Source organism: Nymphalis io, chromosome 10 (genome assembly GCF_905147045.1).
Source record: "Nymphalis io chromosome 10, ilAglIoxx1.1, whole genome shotgun sequence".
In the NCBI taxonomy this organism is placed as follows: domain Eukaryota; kingdom Metazoa; phylum Arthropoda; class Insecta; order Lepidoptera; family Nymphalidae; genus Nymphalis; species Nymphalis io.
In genome coordinates, this window is record NC_065897.1 from 10,546,988 (window position 1) to 10,567,619 (window position 20,632).

The window sequence follows — 20,632 nt, forward strand, 5'->3', positions numbered from 1 at the left end:
TATTTAGCTTATATTGATTTGCAAAAAAATGCTTAAGCTGCGACCGTATAACATTTTTGACGTTTTTAATAGAAAAAAATGTCGATGGTCATTTGTCAATTTGAATTGACATAAAAATGAAATGTGAAGTGTTTATTGTAGAAGATAAATATTGCGTTTAAGAATAATGGTTTTTGCAAATTGTTACTGTCTTTAAGTCATAAAGATATTTACGAATCAATATTTAGTATACATAATTATTCAGTGGGTTCGTCAGGTGTTATTAAATCCGACTAAATTGATCGTTTAAAAGGAAGTATAATAATGACTGCTGAGGATGACAGTACTTGGTAATAAAATAAAAAATATTTTGTTTTAAATAATGTCATTTAATACTATAATAGCATAATTAATGTCATCTAGTTTGGATCATGACTATAGAAAGAAAAATACCTGACTACTTGTAGATACAACATCCATATAAATAATGATTAACATACCATCTAAGGTGGATTTAAATTTCCTTAGAAAATCGGACTTTTTTGAATATATTCTATCCGCTTTAACTACTATATATAATTGTATTGCATATTGTAGTAGTAATTGTTCAAGGTTTGTTTGTGAATGTTTATACATTTTAGTATATTAAGGTCAAGGAAATTGAAATTATGCCATTTCTAATTTCAAGTTGTTAAAAATGAAGTGCTGATCAAAGGATTAGATTAAATCATTAGAATGATTCAAACATAATTAAAAATATATATATATATTTTTGTAACTATAGTATTATGTATTGTTTTAATTTTGTTGCAATTAATTAGATAATCTGTCATTAATTTCAAGGTTGATTGAATTGGAGTCGGCAATCCTAGATGGCTGCACACCTCAAGAGATCAACGCAATTACTAAAGGGAAAAAAATACCAGAAAGCTTGAGGCCCGATGTCTGGCTCGTTTGTCTCAACTGTCATGATATGGGTAATCAGTTGCTTATGTTTGATGAAATATTTGATTTAGCCAATCAGAATGAATTGAGGGATAATGTAAAAAAGTTTGTAAGGAAACTTGATAATGATGACGATGAAAAACTGTCAGTTATTTCAGATATTGAATCAATTCTTACTTTTTATTGTAAGTCTAGATCTATTACTTATGCTTCTAACAATGGTTGGATAGAAATACTTTACCCTCTCTTAAGTTTGAAATTGCCGAGATCAGATACTTATAACATGTTCGAAAGAATCTTGAAGCTATATATTCCAAATGGATGCACATCAAATGGAGTACCATTTCACATATTGCGATTGATTATTCAGTATCATGATCCCGAGCTATGCTCTTTTCTGGATACCAAGCGCATAACACCTGAACAATATTGCATGCCATGGCTAAAATCTCTTTTTTCTGGTACTTGTAATCTGGAAGTGGTGCTCTTTATGTGGGATTTGTATTTCCAAAGATCTGACCCATTCTTTATATTCTTTCTTTGCTTAATTATGATTATAAATGCTAGAGAGCAACTTTTGCAAATGAAGAACGAAGATAAAGCTACAATAGTCCAAATACTGAGTAAAATGCCGAGTGACCTTGAGGCTAACGATGTCTCGGACTTTTGTTCATTAGCACATTATTATTCATTAAAAACACCAGTATCGTTTCGAGAAGATGTTTTAGAAGTGCTATTCTCTGAAAGTGGACTAGAAATCAATTCTAAACTATATTCCCAAGCCCTATGTCTCCCCGTGGCTGTTCATGAGTTAATTGAAAGTGCTACCGTAGATGTGGCTGACGCTGATGCTGTTAAGTTCTTCTTGGTCGACTGTCGCCCTGCTGAACAATATAATGCTGGACATTTATCAACTGCTTTTCACCTCGATTGCAATTTAATGTTACAAGAGCCTAATGCATTTACTACAGCTGTTCAAGGATTACTTAATTCCCAACGTCAAGCTTTGGCTGCGGGATCCCTGGCTGCAGGTGAACACTTATGTTTCGTTAGTTCTGGTAGAACAGAAGAAGACAGCTATGCTCATATGGTAGTTGCTTCTTTCCTAAAGAAAAATATAAAACATGTTTCCATGCTGGATGGGGGATTTGTAGCAATACATGATTATTTTGGTCCACATATGACTGATTGTTTAGAAGAACACAATTCATCTGTTTGCTTGGTTTGTGCACCTAATAATAATAACAACGATAATGGTGTTCAACCATCTGCTAATAAGGCAAGAGATAATATACCCGCTATTCAACTATTTAGCAAGCTTTCATCCGCTATGAAAGCAAAGAGCCAAGAAGTTAAAGGGAAGCTAATTGAATATATAGTGAATCCAAATTCGAACGCCAATAACGGCGAGTGGCACGTGTCGGCAAATGATCGTAAGGAGCAGAGATACCGGAACGTTCCTCCCGTCTTCAGTATTAATGACGAAGATGACGACACACATTCCGATTACCGACGCGATTCGAGCACAGATGACGTAGACGAAATAGTCGAACTTCAAACTTTCCTCAAAAGCCAAAATGTCGTGGATAACTTCTCGTGTCAAGAAGTTTTATCAAATGGCTACATGTTTGATTCTTATCTTGTCATTACTGAAACACATTTAGTTATATTGCGAGAAATACCAAATAAAAAGGGCGTTGTAAAAGTCTTGTCAAGGAGACCACTTTCGACGATAGTCAAAATTACCGCCAAAAAGAGGCACCCTGAGTTAATAACTTTTAAATACGGCGTACCAGATGGTGATAATTTATTAATAAAAGACATGGATAGATTTTTAATTCCTAATGCGGCAGTTGCTACGAAAATTGTCTCCAATCAAATAGTATCTCAATTGGATAATAAATTACAGTAATGTTATGTTTCTCCTCTAAATTATCAGTGATAGGAATGACTCATATAATTTGAAATTTAGAGTAATCTATGTCATAGTATTCCGTTATCTGTTACCATTAAACAATATGTACTTACTTAGTGATAGCAACTTTGCGTTCGAAATACAAAAATCAACTATTTCAGCCTAATAAGTATCCATCCAGGCTTATTAATCCATTTGGAATGTATAAAATTATATATAAGTTATGTTAGTAATCCTAATTTAAAAAAAATGTAATTAATTAGTTTAAATTTTATAGTACATTGTGTTATTATGTTAGCATTCATTAAACATTATAAGCAAAAATATGTAGATACGTTAACTGAGCTTTTTTCTCTCGATCGATTTATGAAATCGATATTTTATTTATTATTTATAAACAACTTTTGCGTCTCTGTTAGATTTTGTACATTTTCAATATCCAACCAACCATATGTCCAGAAATCACATGTCTAAGTGTATATGTAATAATTATAATAAAAATAAATATTGCTAATAGAAATTACTAAATATCATGTAGTAGAAGTAGTAACCGTTAATGTCCTACGGTTGAGTAAGGACCTCGTCTTTGAATAGGGAGAAATTTTAGAGCTTAAGTCACCAAACTGCTTAACTCCGGGTTGGTTCTTCTTCATCTATCACAAATCACTCGATGAATTCGACCGTGTTGTGCTAACATTTTACAACCCCCTAAAACAAAGTAATAAAAGTTATTCAGTTTTAAGAAAAAAAAAAACTATTATGAAATAAATTATCTTTATATATAGTTATAAAATGTTATAAGATTAAATAATACGCATAATATTACGTAACACGGTTACGGTATAAACAATTGTGCTGTGAATTGGGCCATTTTTGCACAACCCGGTCCAATTATAAACACAAATTAACTACATAGAATATCAGTGGGATTTAAACCCATGATTATCGGCCGGTAGGCACACGTATTTTTCTTACTGGAACATCTCGGTCTATTTTTCGTTGGTCTTAATTAATGATCTCATAAAAAAAAATCATGTACAATAATAATATTAGTTAGGTCAAACGCGACAAAAAACTTTCTAGTAAAAAGCAGTCAATAGCCTTATAATTTATTAGCAAAGATGGAAGCTAGGGACGTGCTAAATTGACAGCTTCTTTTATATATTTAAACTAGCTAAAAAAATGTTTTTTCATAATTGCAAGGTCAATGAGCAAATGGGCCAACCTTCAAATAAAGAAACAACAATATAAAATGTTTCTGTTTGGCGGTTTATCTAACTTTACATCAGGCGGGTGAGACGTACCTAGACGAAATTACACAGATCCCTAGTTACTAGTTAAATAGATACAAATACATATTAATTATTATTTAACCGATTAAATGAAACGCATAGATTATCATTACGATACATAGCTATTTTAAATCAGAATAATATTGCAATTAAAAGTAAAGTAAATGATAACATTTGACTTTTATATCACTTATTAAATGCAAAGGAAGGTAAAGATATGATAAGATTGAAATGAAACGATTAACATGTATGTATCTTCTGTAGCACGTGAAACTACATTATCGAAGTAGCACAACATTTTATTGTAATTATATTATATTTAATTTGCTTCCGATATTTAGACTTTCCGTTCTAATTACGTAATCAAATAATGTGACATAAAAAATTACACGTGTATGTATGTGTGTGTATGTGTGTTTGTGTTAGTTTGAAAAATTAATTTTAAAGTTGTTGTGTAAAATATAACCTGTATATATATTGAAATTTCTGGTAGTCCCGGATCTTGGGGTCATACTTGTGTGTCAGTCCCGGGTTAAAATATTCCTAGCGAGTAATATTTTTGGTTTTATTCGGCTTTTAAACATCTTAGAATTGCTTCTAAATTGTCCAATACTAAGACATCGCGAATCGCATAAAGTGTTTACTAATATCGTAAACATTTAAATTATCAAATATTTATTTAGTTACATTGATTGGAATTGTTGGACGCCCATAGCAAGGTTTTGCCTAGCCCGAGAGTAGATCCGGGGTTGTTGTCTGGTGTTCATAGTCATTAGTCATATAAAAATATTTATTCTTATAAGTTTTAATTAGGTCTTAATTCAAATTAAATTTGAATTAAATTGCAGATATTGCATATTTGATATTTTCAAATAATAAAAAAAAATTCTTATTAAAAAAAAAACAATTTATTGCATGATAAGGCTCCGTATTCAATAAAAAAAACTGTGATTATTGTGAGATTTGCGATATCTTTATAATTCATTGTATTTAAATAATTTAATTGGAATCCCAACTACTTAATTCTATTATTATTTTTTTTTAATTTTCAAACATGTGCCTATTAAAATTGTAGATGTTCCTCAACAAGAAAAAAAAAAGACGAACCTTATATTTCTTAATGTATCTGTCTGATTTATGTTTTTAAATGAGACATTGAAAAAATCGGATCTATTTTCAAAGATGGAATGATTACGGAACATTATCATGTCGAGAGGAGGAAACATTCTAATTGATATTTAGTTTTAATTCAGAATATTTGTGTGTATGTAGATTTTTTGTGTATTGTCAATAGAGGTACAATAGCAAATTATCTTACAAATGATGGCGGCAAGCTGATTAATAGTTTGTTTTAATAAAATAAATAATAGCACAATTTTGGTTCGATAATTTTAAAGTTTCTATAATTTATGTTTATTTCGTTATTTTGCTAATCAAATATATTGCACAATTCTAAAAGTAGTTACACGTTTAATTTGTTCTTATGCACTTATAGACCTATTATAATTAGTAAGTACATTTGCATTTAGTTTTTTTTTATAAAAAACACACATACCTGCCTAAAATTTATAACTCTTTATATGTTATTTATTTATTTTTAGAATAAAAAAAAGTAAAATTAGCACCGTGTATTATTTAAAAAAGAAAATTAATTCAAATCACTTATTATATAATTATGAATTGTAGTTATTGAAAACCAACAATATTGTATAATGTAAATAAAATGTCCAAAATTATCTTCACGCTAATAAATTTGCCGTTAAATGTTATTCAATTATATCGTTGAGTCAAACACGCATTCAAATTATTAATTATATTGTAATTTAATTGTTATGTAAGGTTTACCCTTAGCTAATATTGGTAAAATCTTTCAGGCATTAAAACATAAACCAACCGCTGAAAATAGCAATATTATTGTTAGTATCGATAACAGAAATAGAGCAATATTATCGGAAACATAAATAACATGGTAGTATCGGTAGCATTCTTTAGCAATCGTAAAAGAAAAATATTATCTACTAACTTAAGCCACATTATTAATAGCCAGTTATATTAAATGAAGAGTATTATTTATAGTTGATAAGCCCGCAATGGGATGTTAAATTGGAAACTAGTATTGTCTTGGTTTCTCAGTAAGGGCCGAAACCCAATAATGCGACATGACGTCGAATTGCAGAAATTTGCGAACTCTCACAAAGCAAGGCAACGCAACGCAAGAACTTGCGAATTGATTCGTATAAGATTTATATATGTTAACGTTTGCGGAGAGAGTTGCACGAAATCGCAGCGAAGTAATTCGCGTAGCAGGCGCACTGCAAATTCCCATAGCGACCACACGCAGTTTTGTGTTTTGACTATAGCACACTTCTTGTGCATACCATTCACAGTCCGTCCATCCTATTTCAGATGATATACCTATTTACTGTTAGCAATATCATGTTCAACCATTATAAACAAAAACGCTAAGAACAGTTGGCCGGTTACTACCTGTAATTATTGTTAAAATAAAAAAAATATATAACGAACAATCAAATAATATGACGGACTATTGATAAAATTCCATTCTCAAAACAATTATACAAGACATTCCTCATGTATATTTGGATTAATTTCTCTGTAAGGACTCACTTTACATCTCACTCGTGAAATGTTGAAAATGTAGTCAATATCGAATATGACTATTTGACATTTTAAGATGGTGTTCCATGTTTGTTCTTCCAAGATAGTTCAACCGTACCGAGCAAAACTAGTCAGTAACTAAAGTGTAAGAATTATTGCTCATATTTATTTTTCATACAACATGTGTTTAAACTTTCCTATTGGATGATAACTACTAAAAACAGTTTAAGTTTACGTTTTGTATTTATATATCTCGAAACCAGCATTTTATGTTTGCCTGTTTTAAAACTATGTTTGTATATGTTTATATTGTGCAGGAATACGTTATTTATATATTAAAGTTTTTTGTTTTTATTAATAATGTAATTATTATAATATATGCTTTATCATGATATGTTCTAGATAATTAGTAAAAGATTTCATTCCAATAAAGTATTGTTTTTATAAAATTGTTTATTTATTTATTTATTTATATCCAATCGTATAACACTAAAATATTATTATGATAAAACAAATGTAACTAGTATGGAATGGGGAACGAAAAAATGTGCTAATAATTAAAATTTATCTAAACAATAAGCCGAGAATGCCTAGTGGTTAGAACGCGTGAATCTAAAACGATGATCGTGGGTTCAAACCCGGGCAAGCACCACTGAATTTTCATGTGCCTAGTTTGTGTTTATAATTCATCTCGTGCTTGACGGTTAAAGAAAACACCGTGAGGAAACCTGCATGTGTCTAATGTCATTGAAATCCTGCCACATGTGTATTCTACCAAGCCGCATTGGAGCAGCGTGGTGAAATAAGCTCCAAACCTTCTCAAAAGGGAGAGGAGGCCATAGCCCAGCAGTGCGACATGAACATACTGTTACTGTCCTGTATATAATCAATGTTAGATTTATGTAAGTGAACTATATTTTAACACAGTTTTTGATTTGTTTTTTTTTTTAATGCTGGTTTGGCAAACACTAGAGTTATTGCAAAAGTAAACGGCTCGAAAACTAGGATTTAGGCTATCGTTTTGCCAAGTTTAATTAAGACGAATTTTCAACGCATATTCTTTTTTATGATTCAACATCACATACTCACATTGGAGACCGACGCTGATGAAAAACCTTTTTGCCTTTCTATGGCCTTGCGGATCAATTTGCATGGTAAGCATTAAGTGGTTAAGTGAATGTTTTTTGTGAAAGCGTATTATTGAGCGTAGTATTGTCTACAAAACTGTCTTCTTGGTTATTTATTGACAGCTTATAGCGATATGGAGGTCGCAAGTTAAATTCCCACGTGGACAACAACAGCTACACGTATTGTTTACAGTTTTGCTAGAACTTTGAAATTATCTAATAACAATAGGCTATAGTAGTAGTCGCCCTTGTAGTTGGAGTCAATGAGATCGGTTAGGAAACTATTATTACATATCTCAAATTTAGTAGCAATTTTTAACTTAATTAAATTACGTATGATAAAGATAGCGGAAACACGAATACGAAAATACAGTTATAAAAATTGCGTAAAAACGCACAGCATTCTTATATTTAATTTCGAAAGTGGGAAGAAAATTCGATGAAATTATAGAATTGGCTACAAAATACTATCACATAGGATATTCTTCCACTCTCTCTCTCTCTATTAATAATGTTATGTAGTATCTTCTGCTGTTCTCATCGTGGAATTAAATAAAAGCAAGATATAGGTAGGTACTTGTATTCACGTCTCACCCCTAATCGTGGCTCGCTTTGCGACACCTACGTGATATGCACAGATGGTGCATATGCATAAGAAATCATGAGTAGTGATCGTGCTGATCGCGCAGGTTTTGCTGAAATTGTGTATACTTTTATTAAAATACTTTGAATAAAAACATTTGGCAACTCCTTTCTTTGTCGCACTTCCAAAAAATGGAATTCCTTACCAGCTCACGTGTTCCCCTCCTTTTACAACCCGGGTTCCTTCAAACGAGGCGTAAAGAGGCATCTTGCTGGCCGGAAAGGCGAAGGCGGCTAGTGAAGAACGTTTTTCCTGTCTGTACTGGCCGTCGTCGCGTTTGGACTCTACTACCACTTACCATCAGGTGGAGTAGAGTCATTTGCCCTTCCGGCGAATATATATATAAAAAAAAACAATAAAAATCATGCAATTATCGTTTTAGTATACCTTTATTTATTTCTTAAATAAAACAAGTTTTAGAGAGTAAATTGAATATATGTATTAATATATTATATACAGTATTCAGTAGCTGAGACTTAAACAGGTAACTAATTGTAAAGTTTTTACATATACAAGTTAATTTACAGATGCAAGGTTAAACAATAATAAGCTATCGATGGAAAAGAAAAGAGTAATAACAATTTTAAACATCAATAATCCATTTCATAGTTTTACGTAATTGATAATAGGAAATATGCACATTTTTTTTTACTTTTAATATCAAACAAGTGAGGTGACTATATACAAAATATTTTTGGTCCATTATTTATAAAATTAAAAAATATAAAAGCTTAATACCTACATTTCACAAGGCAATATTTTACATTTTAACGCGATTTGCGTGACGCCATTTAACGTGCGGTTTTTTATATAGCGATTGCATTAGCTAAACATTTTTGATTGTTTGCATATAAAGGAACTCTTTTTATAAACAAACTATGAATATACAAGTTATTTTATTACTAACCTTAAAATATTAGTCGTAGAAAATTAAAGTATAAACTAATATATATATATATATAATTTATCCTTGCATGCATATTCCCTATTATATTAAAGACTCTTGAATAAAATCATCATTATATAATGCAAGTGGTATATATTATAAAGGCAGTTTAAATGGGTCAATTTAATAATTGAAATTGTACTTAATTAAGAATTTACATTTCACATTGTATGTTCATTATGAATATTGCTATGAGATTTAATGGCGTCGTGAAGCATGTGACACGCTGAACAATTGATATTTATTAACAGTAAGTATTTAATTTTAAATTATTTTTCAGTTTATAGATACTTTGGAGATATCAAACTTGATTTTTAAATTATAACTATATTAGGAGAAAATACACCGGCTTTTTTTTGAAAAAACAATTGCAAAGCAAAGGCAGGTAAACTAGGCGACTTAGACACTAAGGTGATGGAATCTTATTTTTGTGTAAAAATTTGAAACAATATGCTTTATTCTATAAATCAATAAATCATAGTGTTTCGTTTAATATATCTGTAAATAGCATTAAATATTTTTTAACGCTTCTGAGTCTACTTGACACGTGGTGATCTGGCATCAGTGATTAAAGGTCTGGAATATTGTTATAATTAGGCTCATAGCTCCCTATTTACGTAGATATAAAATAGGCTTTTCATATGGCGATTAATATTGGCATTTGTATGATTTGATATAACTTCTATGAATATTATTTATTATGTTTCGTTAAAATTGCTTGAGGCAGTTACTCTAAAGTAATATTGATAACATCCATAAATAAATTGATTGTGTACAATATCTTCCTGGCTATTTCGTAGGCGGTTAAAAAAACAAAAATAGATAATATACCAGTACTATGTACCTCACGAATTATTTATTGGTTTTGATTCAACCTTTTTTTTATATGTTTAATAAATCAATTTATATTATTATATAAAATTAATTTACCTACATATTTATTTATAATATAATTTTATATAAAGAGACAAGTTTTAATTACTCTGTTTAACCAATGTAGAATTATATTTATAATGTTCAGTTAGTTGAACATAACTATAATCATTATATTATTAAAATGTTAAGGATCTTCTTAGGTACCGTTTATCTCGTACAAATGACTATACTCCCTTGGTCCATGGTTATATACGAACAAGTAAATTATAAAGCTTCTAAATTCACCGATACTGACTTATTGAGTTGTTTTCAAATATGATATGTAGTTAAATTATTATCTAACTCTAACCGTTCGTGGCACTATGCGGGACGGCAAGACTAAACATTGAAGGCTAATTAAGTATTACGTAAGTATAATTTCATTGAATTTAAGCCTCATTCCTCATTCCAAAGACGGGATATTAGAATGGTCTATAAGCTACCAATTTTCAGTTATAACGAATCAGCTTATAATTTCATACAATTGCTTGAAGCGTGAAAAAATAACTTTATAAATCTAATCTAATAATATGAATTATGAAGCTTTCAACTTTACAAGTGGCAAGATTCAATAAATTAATGTTTCATTTATTAAATCGTTATCAATAAAATAAAACATACTTATTTTAACACGTGTACATTTTTTAAAAACCTTTATCAATCAGTAATATAAATGCTTAGACAAAATGGGAGTTTTAAATTAAAAATCGTAAATTCTAAAATTAATTAAACGTTTTAAAATTCAGAAAATAAATTTGTACCTTTAATTTTTTTATTTTTCAACGTTTATGAACTTAGGAATTTCATGTTTTTACTCATGTATTATTTTGTTAAATATTCTTTTGTTTAACTTTATCATAGAAACATCATTTTTGTAGCTCAAGTTTAACCAGCGTTAGTTGCAAGTTGCTGTGCCTATTTAACGACTTATTCTATATTAACCTATACAAATATTTTTAACATTTGTAAAACATGAATTGTATGATAAATGGCAGGTTTTTCGGCAATGCTAAATACCATGCCAGCGCCACAGTTCCTTATAGAGTTATGATTTCAAACAGGAATTTCTTAAATTTCATGAAATAATGAATATCATAATTGTATAATTACTTCTAAAATATTTATAACATAAATATATAAGAGTTCTTTCCCCGAAAACATTCTTACGTAATACTTTAATAGCTCCTTGTCCTAGATTTGTGTTAGAGGAAATCGAAAGAATGCATTTAATTTTATTAATGCAATGCAAAAAAAAAATATAAATAAAATTTTGTAAAATCAATATTCGTAATTATAAAATATTATAAAACTACAAAGTCATAGATAGGCAGTGGCTACATTGTTAGAGCGTCACTGTAGCATGCGCTAGTGATCCCGTGGCCCTTCTCGAAAAGACTGTGGGTAGGTATCGCTGGTTTTATATTGGGTGAATACCCATGATGTTCGGGGTGCATTAGGTGTCCAAGACGCCTAATGCACCCCAAATATGAGAATACATATAATTTATTAAATTTACATTTAATAAATTAAAAGTATTTTTTTTCTATTATTATTAAAATATATGTATAATGAATTGTTAGGTTAAGGATTTCTACCTACAACGATAATAATGTATATGAAGCAATTCGTATGTAGGTCGTCAGCATAATTCAAAACCCTTATCTTAGTCTTCGTGTTAACTTACCTGCCTTTTATTCTTTAATCAGCATTCAATTGAATTTTCATATGAATTAGAAAAATAATGACTAAAATAAGTTCATTCAAATCATGTATCTGAAGGAGAAGGAATAAGCTCCAAAACCTTCTCCTCAAAAAGGAAGAGGAAGCCTTAGCCCAGCAGTGGCTACATTCACAGGCTGACGAAGACGTCACGATTATTGGGACTGCAGTGCTATTCTGTAAGAACTCACTTCTTCTTACACTCGTGAAATGTTGACAAGCGACTTATATTCATATACTATTTTGATGCGTGTATTTTCGAAATGTTATGTTATGATCAATGACGCATGTCACTTGCGGACATTTCACGTCCGTCTTCTGGGGCGATTCGCGAGTGTGTTCTTACGGAATAGCCGTTTTACGAATGTGTCGTTGTCTTGCAGTGGACGGATGCAAGCAGGCGGTTTATTAAGCTGTACTTTTAATTAAAAAAATAGTGATATAATAAATTTTTTGTTTCACGATTCGTTCATTTATTTTATCTCCCTCGGGAAATGAATGTGATTTGTTATTATTTTCATGGCAATTAAACATTTTAAGCGTTCATAATATAGTTATAATGTTATATATAGTATTAAGTTTATATTACTGATAATTTGAAATATTTATTCAAATAACATTACATTATTTTGAAACATTACGTTTATATAATTGGAAATTTTAATTATATTATTATTTATTTATACATTACCTATTTTATGTAATATATATATATTGATTCGTGTATAATGAATAAATATAATAATAAATTTAGATACTTATAATTTTTTATCACTGCCGGCGACGATTGTGAAAAAAGTTTACTTGCTACAAAGTTTTTTTGTTTTGTTACTAAATATAGTTTAGTAGATTGTAAAAAATTTTGAGTATGTTGTCATGATAGATTTTTGACTGTCGTTTTCCAATATATGTCAATATAAGCTAGCTTGTTATGTTATTATTTACAGGGAAAAGTAACGAAAAATTTAAAAATTAATGCCTATATATTATGTTTATGAATGAAAAAGCTCAAACAGTCATTTTATTATTATGAATTACTTCATGATATAATCAAATTTATAGTATACTATATTTGTTGACAGCTATATGTTCATGCCTTGCATTTTGTTGTAATCAATAAATAATATAAGTACCTAAATATTGGTATATTTAAAAGTAGTATTCTGTTTCTTGCTACTAATGCTATGGGAATTTGGTATAATAATAAATGCAGTTTCTTTTCGCCATCTAAACATTCTCTGCTAGTCAACCACAGTAATTGTTGTTGGTATTTGCATTAATGGTTTCCATTTGCAGTACCATTAACGTATAATAGGTTGCACGCGTATCGTTCATGTTTTTTTTTACAAAATAATTAAAGATACTTTGCTGCGTATTCGATTAGCTAGTTAGGAATAAAATTTATTTCATATATTTACTTATCATCTAAGTCTCCTAGGGAGAATGATATGTATTACTTTGGCGATTTCAATAAAATCTAGGCACGATAATGGTTGTCTCTCCTTAAAAAGCATATTTAATTGCCTAAATCGCAAATTAGTACCTATGTACTTTAATTCATAAAATATCCTATTCATTTGATTTAACTAGTCTTAAAATTAAGATCAATTCATTCCGCTAAAACAAATATTTCTTAAAAATTTTTTGATTGCCCTAAAAAAATTATTGAGCGATCGAAAGAAATATTTAAACAATATTTTTAATAATAATAACTTTACCACATTATAAATATATGGTTGATTTTGATGTAAGTTTATAATACTTTCATTATAGTGCAAACGAAATCGGACACCATTTTTATATTTAACAATAATAAACTTACAAAAATATATTCTGAAATGATTTAAAAAAAAGACAATACGAAAGAAAATATAAGAATCATTCATGCTCGTCAACGTAGGCATCATTCGTGGTATCATTTATCTTGGTCATTATATCCAAACTTGCCAAAAACAATATATAGTGAACATTCTTAACACCGTGTTCTAGAGTTCGTGTTAAGACATATTATCACAGCCCCTTTTAATAAAAATGTATCATGATCTGCTAACAAATTATATGTAAATAAATAATTATAATTTTTAAAAATAACGATGTAAACCACGCAGTACCATCTGAGGTACTAGCTCCAGTTGTTGTGTCGTTGGTCGAGGCTTGAATGTACGTCGATGGTCTTATAACATCAACTGAAACAAATAAATGCAATAAATATTGCTTAATATATATCAGATGTATATAATGATTATTTTTCAGTGACTAATCGGGTTATTCTGTAAGAAACTCGAAATTCACCGCAGATAACTGTCGTGAAATGTCAGATAGTAATAACCGATATTGACCATAATAATTATATCATTTCAAGAATACACGTATCAAAATAGATATCGCAATAAGTCGGTTGTCAACATTTAATGGTTGAGTGAAGTGATTTCTTACAGAATCGCATTACAGTTATCTATCAGATTTAAGGGTTATAAATATCGTGGGGTCCATCCAAATTCTGCGCTGTATATTTTTAAGATAAATATGTAAAGAATTAACGACAATTAGTTGTAGGAATAACTACAAAGTTAGGATGAAATTATAAAACATATTAATTATTTGTTTTGTAGCAATTATAGTTAATTGCTACAACATTCAAAATTATTTAATTTTTATTTATTATTAAATTCTTGCATTTTGATGTTTGTCATGTGAAAACATTTAATAATGTACATTATAAAATAATACCTGTGAATCTAGTCTTTAAGATATAGTTTTATATAAAAAAACACTTTCAGAACTAAAAACTAAACATGATTATTACAGCTCTACTCTAAATAAACTAGGGTTTCGATTGTAAAATCATTAAAATCGGTCCCAAAATAAGTTCTAGGCATATATTATATGGGTTATTACGAACCGAATAATTTTGAACTATAAAAGCATAATAGCTTATTATAAATAAAATTTTTATATAATAGGATATTATTCTCAATATATTTATTAAATTAAATAAAGTTTAGCCAAAAAAGGGTAAGTATTAGTAAATGGTAAGTAAGGTAAGTTTTACAGGATAAGCTTACCTATAACTGTATCATTCCTGAGATCAGCGAATTTGTCTTCAATATTTCTAAACTCAGGTATAGTACTAACGCAGGTAACTTCCAGCCGTCCAGTTGCTACCAACTGTAGCTCAGACACGGTGATGTATAGATCACGTCCGCGGTTTGGCCTGCGACTTCTATGACGGCTTACTCCAAGAACCATATTCACTTCGTCGTTTTCTAATATTGAATCTATCTGAAAATAGATTGTCATTTTTAGTATCAATGTATGCTTCAGAATCTGTAGGTATAAATGAAAAGCTATTTGCTAACAGAAGGTCAAGGTTAACTTAGGTTACCAGCTGGACGTTTACAGGCTCTTACTAATATACTGGCTGACTAATGAATATGTAACTATAAGGTATGTTACTTAAAATTTAAGGAACACCTTCGATTCACTATATAAGTGCTCGACTTTAAATTCATATCTATAAGTTGAAATGCAATCGCCTTTTTGAAAAAGCAATCTTTTAAAATAAGATAAGAAAATTTTAAGCGTTAATAGCGCCATCGTTTACGGGCCGCCTAGCGATGTAAAAGTCGCAAGTTCCGTCCCACTCCCTGAATTTGTCATTGTTAACTTTGGCTAAGTTTCAAGTCTTCTACTCGCTGAGCCGTTTTCGCTTTAAATATAATATAACGCTTCAAATATAATTGTAAAACAATATTACGAACAACTTGTGAAACACCCTTTATCTTAAATTCTATAAATGTATTATATAATATAGTGTAATTAATTAACTTAAATGTTCTGTGTAAACTTATAATTGTAGTGTTATGAAATTTCGGATAGAATATGTACTTTAGCCTTCAGCAAGGGATTCAAAGTTATTTCAAATTAGAGATATCCTGAACGTATACCTTTACTTCGATATAGCCTTTTGCGTACGTATTTATTTATTTTATATCATTTTGAATTTCTATAATAGAGATTTTTTTACAAATAAGATCATAAAACTGTATTATATTTGTGTTCTTGGATAATGTTTAAACAGTCAGCAAAAAAAAAGGAAACGTAATGCTTCAATAAATTGCATTTTATGCCTATTTAACCAAAAATTACATACTTATATAAATGTTATGTACCTAATAAACACTGTATGCATACAAAGCAGTTCGAATTTTATAATTCCTACAAGGATATCTTATGGAAGTGAAACTGGATGTATATGGCTTCCATTAATCTTTTTTGTAGTCATTTCCTCAGTTAATCCTTTCTTACCCATGTCATGTCGCACACACTTTATTATTATTTTTTTTACAAAACGTTTACAAGCTCCAGAATTCATAAGACCTTTAAAGCAGATACGCGGTGACGTACAATTTTCCCTACTGACATAATAATATTCAAAATAAATAAAAGCCTTTAAATATCCCACTGCTATCCCACTCAACGACACTCACATGACAGATTTTCAGCTACATTTTCAGACACATGCGTGTTTCCTTACGATGTTGTCCTTAACCATTGAACACGTAATAATAAACACAAAGTAAGCGTCTTCGTCAAAGATTCACGTGTTCTTACCGCTGGACCATCTCGGTTCAATAAAATTTGGTAGAGCTTTGTGCAGGCTCGTCTGGGTAGGTACCACCCACTTATCAGATAAAAATACCGCAAAATAGCATTACTTGGTATTGTTATGTTCCGGTTTGAAGGGCGAGTGAGCCAGTGTAATTACAGGCACAAGGGACATAACATTTTAGTTCCCAAGGTTGGTGGCGTATTGGTGATGTATGCGATGGTTAACATTTCTTACAATGCCAATGTCTTTGGGCGTTGGTGACCACTTACCATCAGGTCGCCCATATGCTCGTCCGCCATCCTATTCTATATAAAAAAATATTTAATACATTCTATTATAATTATATTATAAATATTTATTTTAAAGTAAGTGTAGTAAAGATAAATCTAATCGATTATATTATTCATGTATCTAAATCAATACGAGTAAATGTTAAATTATTATTAAAGCTACGTAGGAATTTTCGTTTACTATACAAGAATATAAATTTAATTTAAAAAAAAAACTAACCACAAAATGTAGTCATAAATATTTTCAATAGAAATTACATATACAGTTATAACGACGTATGTCAACATTTTATATTTACTTGGTGGGAGTGTTCCTTTATATTGCAGCCAGGAGGTCTTGTGGCGATATGAGATATATGAGTGAGGGCGAGAATTGGGGGAGGAGAGCTAAGGTCAGACTCTTGGTCAAACGTCCTTTGAAGACCTCTTCTTCCATTCCGCTCACTCATCGGTACACGGAACTTATGTGAATGTGCTACCAGTTCGTCCATCTGTAGATAAGAGTTACATAAGTTCTTATCTAAATATTTATCTGGCTCATTGGGTCTAGGGGTTAGCTTATAAAGCTGCAGAGAGGTCCTGAGTTCAAATCCTGAATTGGCACAGTTAAAAGTTACTAAGTATTTGTGTCAAGACCTTCTCAGTAGCAGCCCCAAAGTCTATAAGTTTGTTAACGTTCCGTACTTCCGGAAGTATGCAAAGCCGTTGGGGCTATATCTGAATTCTCTCTTGTCGGATTTTGAATTTGCGGGAATAGAATTAAATATCTATATGCAATATAAAATTTCCAACTACTTCGAAAAACATAATAACACTAAGTTAAAGTATTATTTAGTAAATTAAATTGCAATTACGCAAATGAATCGTGAGTTAAATTAAATTTCGCTCATAATTATGTTGCCATGTATTTGTGTATTCATTTGTTAAATAAATTAAGAGATATATGAGCAAAACAAACAGCCTAATGAACTGTTACAATGTTAATCCAACCACGCATAACATTGAAAAAGTATACGTAACCTTTTTCCCATTAATAAACCAAGTGATGTGCGGGGCCGGGAGCGCAGGCGCGGTTGTGCAGTTCGCTTTTAACGTTTCGCCAAAACTCAGGTACCGAGTCGGGAAGTCGATACGAGGGTGATGTTTTTGGGGATCTGTAAAGAAATTTAAAACTAGATAATTATATCTTTTTAAGCTAATATAATCTAATCTTTTTAAATTATATTCATGTGACATCAAGATATACAGAGGATGCTTCTTATTACGGTATGAAAAATATACAATCTTTAAAGTTTGGTTGTATGTTTTTCATATAGTCTCGCTGAAACAGTGGACAGATTCTACTCAAATTTAGGCATTTTTGTGATATGTCATAGAACATATTTTATTCTACAGTATATTTTAATGGCAGGAAAAATAAAAGCAAAAAAAAAACATCTTTGACATGAAATTGATATGACATTCGAAATCTGAAGAAACCTCACTCCTGATAAAATTGCGTTTTGAAAGCAGTAGCAGCAAAGTATTTGAACTTTGAAAGTAAAATTAAAATTCGATATGAGTAGTTAGTGGAATAGTGTTTGTATTAAAAATAAATACATATTACTCAAGAATTAGTTTTTGTGGATAATGTTGCAAAAAATTATTAAAAAGTCGCATGAAATATGTAAATTAACTTAAATCATATTATTTATTATTAGTTTATTTTTGTCGAACGAAATGGTCTTGAAATATTTAATATTGTCTGTGTATAATGCACAATAAATACAGATTATTTAAAAATATTTATTTTATGTAACTTAAGGTTTTAGGTTTCTATCATTAAATTGATATCCGAAAAAGAGACAATAAAAAGAGTTAATAAATAAAAAAGGTTTAGTAACTTCTTTTTTCCTATAAGTTAGCACCGATATAAGCTTTATTGAGATTTTGCACTAAACCTTGTTACAATTTGTTGTGGATATCGTAAACTCAAGGGCTTGTACCTACTGATCGTATTTATTTTTAATGTAGATTGAATATGAAATGAGTATATAACATTAATCACATTAGTTATTGTTAAACAATGTTAGATTTGGATTTATTTTAATCTCATAATGGATTACTTTAATAAAGAATATATTTTTTTGAATTAAAAAATGTAAATTACTTATAAATATTATTAATGTATGTTTGTATTTAATTTACATCAAAATATTAGTGTAGTTATAGAGTTTTGTTTTAACAATAAGATATGCCACTATCATTAAAAGCTTCAAAATTGTCAACAAGCTTTTGCCGTCCATTAGAGAATTTCCTGAAACTATATTCTTTTCGTCTTCCGTTTGTACTGTCCCAATTACGAAGCAGCGCTCTATAAAACTGTTTTACAATGTAGAGATACTGTCGTCTAGTGAAAATTTTGCGCTCTTGTTTAAAAAGTATATTATTACTTTCCTTCAAAGATTTTAATTCATTTTTAATTTAATGATATTATTATTATGAGTTAACGTTGTAATTAAAATCACAAAGTGTTTATAGTGAATTTATTATCAAATACTTAATCTTAGGTTAATACTAAACAGTTTGTTACAAACAAAAATGAAAATTATGTATGCATCATTATCCAGTCGAAGTAACTGGTCACTCTGGCAAAAGCTGAAGGAAAGCCCAATTCACAGCCATCGTAAGCAACAAATGAACTGACACCGATAACGACTTCTGTACCACGAATATTAACGGTAAGTGGCCCTCCTGAATCTCCTTGACATATCCCGACTCCTCCTGTTCCGCTTGTGCAAATATTAGAATCTAAAACAATACTTCCGAAAATTGATCTACACTGCCTTAGAGATATAACTTCAAGAAAAATATTTCTGACTTGAGTGTTAGTAGATGGATTTGATAAATCTGAATATCTTCCATATCCCGAAGCCTGTAACCACATGCCAGTAAAATTAAAACTTGCAAAAGACTTGGCTGGTATGGCTATGGGTTGGATTGTGCTACTGAAAGACACTCTAACTGGTAGATACAGCAATGCAATGTCATTAGCTAAAGTTTGAGGTTTATATTCAGGGTGTATAGCTATTGTGGATGATTGAATTCTGGTTCCACCGAAATATAAATACGGTGAGCCGAGAACAGCAGTCATTCTCCAAGCTTGAAATCTACCATCACTCCAACAATGCGCTGCTGTTAAAATTCTTGTTTTCGTCAGAATAGATCCACCGCAAGCTGAAGGGTTATTTAATCCGATAACATCTATGAGTAAACCAGCAAGGTAAGGGTGTGAGTTCACCGGTGCAACGGTCCCACCCACGATGAAAGGCAATAAGTGATGCGCATTTTCAGCTTCCTTAATTCTTTGAGCTTCCTTTATTCCAAATTTTAGATGCCATCCCAAAAGTCCTTCATCTTGGCACCAGGCAGAACTAGCAAGAATTAAAGTCACAAGTAAAATGGACATCGTGTATTGTTTGTTATGAATCGGCTAATGATGTCGCTTAATATATACTTTTACTTTTTTGTTATCTTGGTAAACCTGCCTGAAAACTTGATAATATGTTATCTTAAAATAATATTTTAATGCCAGCAATAAATCCATTCGTTTTTTTTAAATCAACGTTTTGTGTTTAATTCGGTAGGTAT

At 30.3% G+C, this 20,632-nt stretch overlaps 3 protein-coding genes across 3 annotated transcripts in view; 1 reads left to right on the forward strand and 2 right to left on the reverse strand.

Annotated features, from left to right (window-relative positions):
- LOC126771180 (ATP synthase subunit delta, mitochondrial) overlaps window positions 1–20,632 on the reverse strand; it is a 103,846-nt gene that overhangs the window by 61,894 nt on the left and 21,320 nt on the right. The gene's annotated exons all lie outside the window — the stretch shown is intronic.
- On the forward strand, window positions 112–7,058 carry LOC126771111 (TBC1 domain family member 23). The gene is made up of 2 exons (XM_050490840.1): window positions 112–329; window positions 823–7,058. Exons 1-2 carry the CDS (start codon window positions 304–306, stop codon window positions 2,834–2,836), a joined length of 2,040 nt encoding a protein of 679 aa, XP_050346797.1. The 5' UTR covers window positions 112–303; the 3' UTR covers window positions 2,837–7,058.
- LOC126771401 (uncharacterized) overlaps window positions 13,515–20,632 on the reverse strand; it is an 87,667-nt gene continuing 80,549 nt past the window's right edge. The window contains exons 4-8 of the mRNA XM_050491266.1: window positions 18,023–18,156; window positions 17,302–17,493; window positions 15,166–15,382; window positions 14,212–14,286; window positions 13,515–13,534 (exon numbers count right to left, since the gene is read on the reverse strand). Of these exons, the coding sequence (XP_050347223.1) occupies window positions 13,515–13,534; window positions 14,212–14,286; window positions 15,166–15,382; window positions 17,302–17,493; window positions 18,023–18,156 (638 nt within the window). The remainder of the gene's footprint in view (window positions 13,535–14,211; window positions 14,287–15,165; window positions 15,383–17,301; window positions 17,494–18,022; window positions 18,157–20,632) is intronic.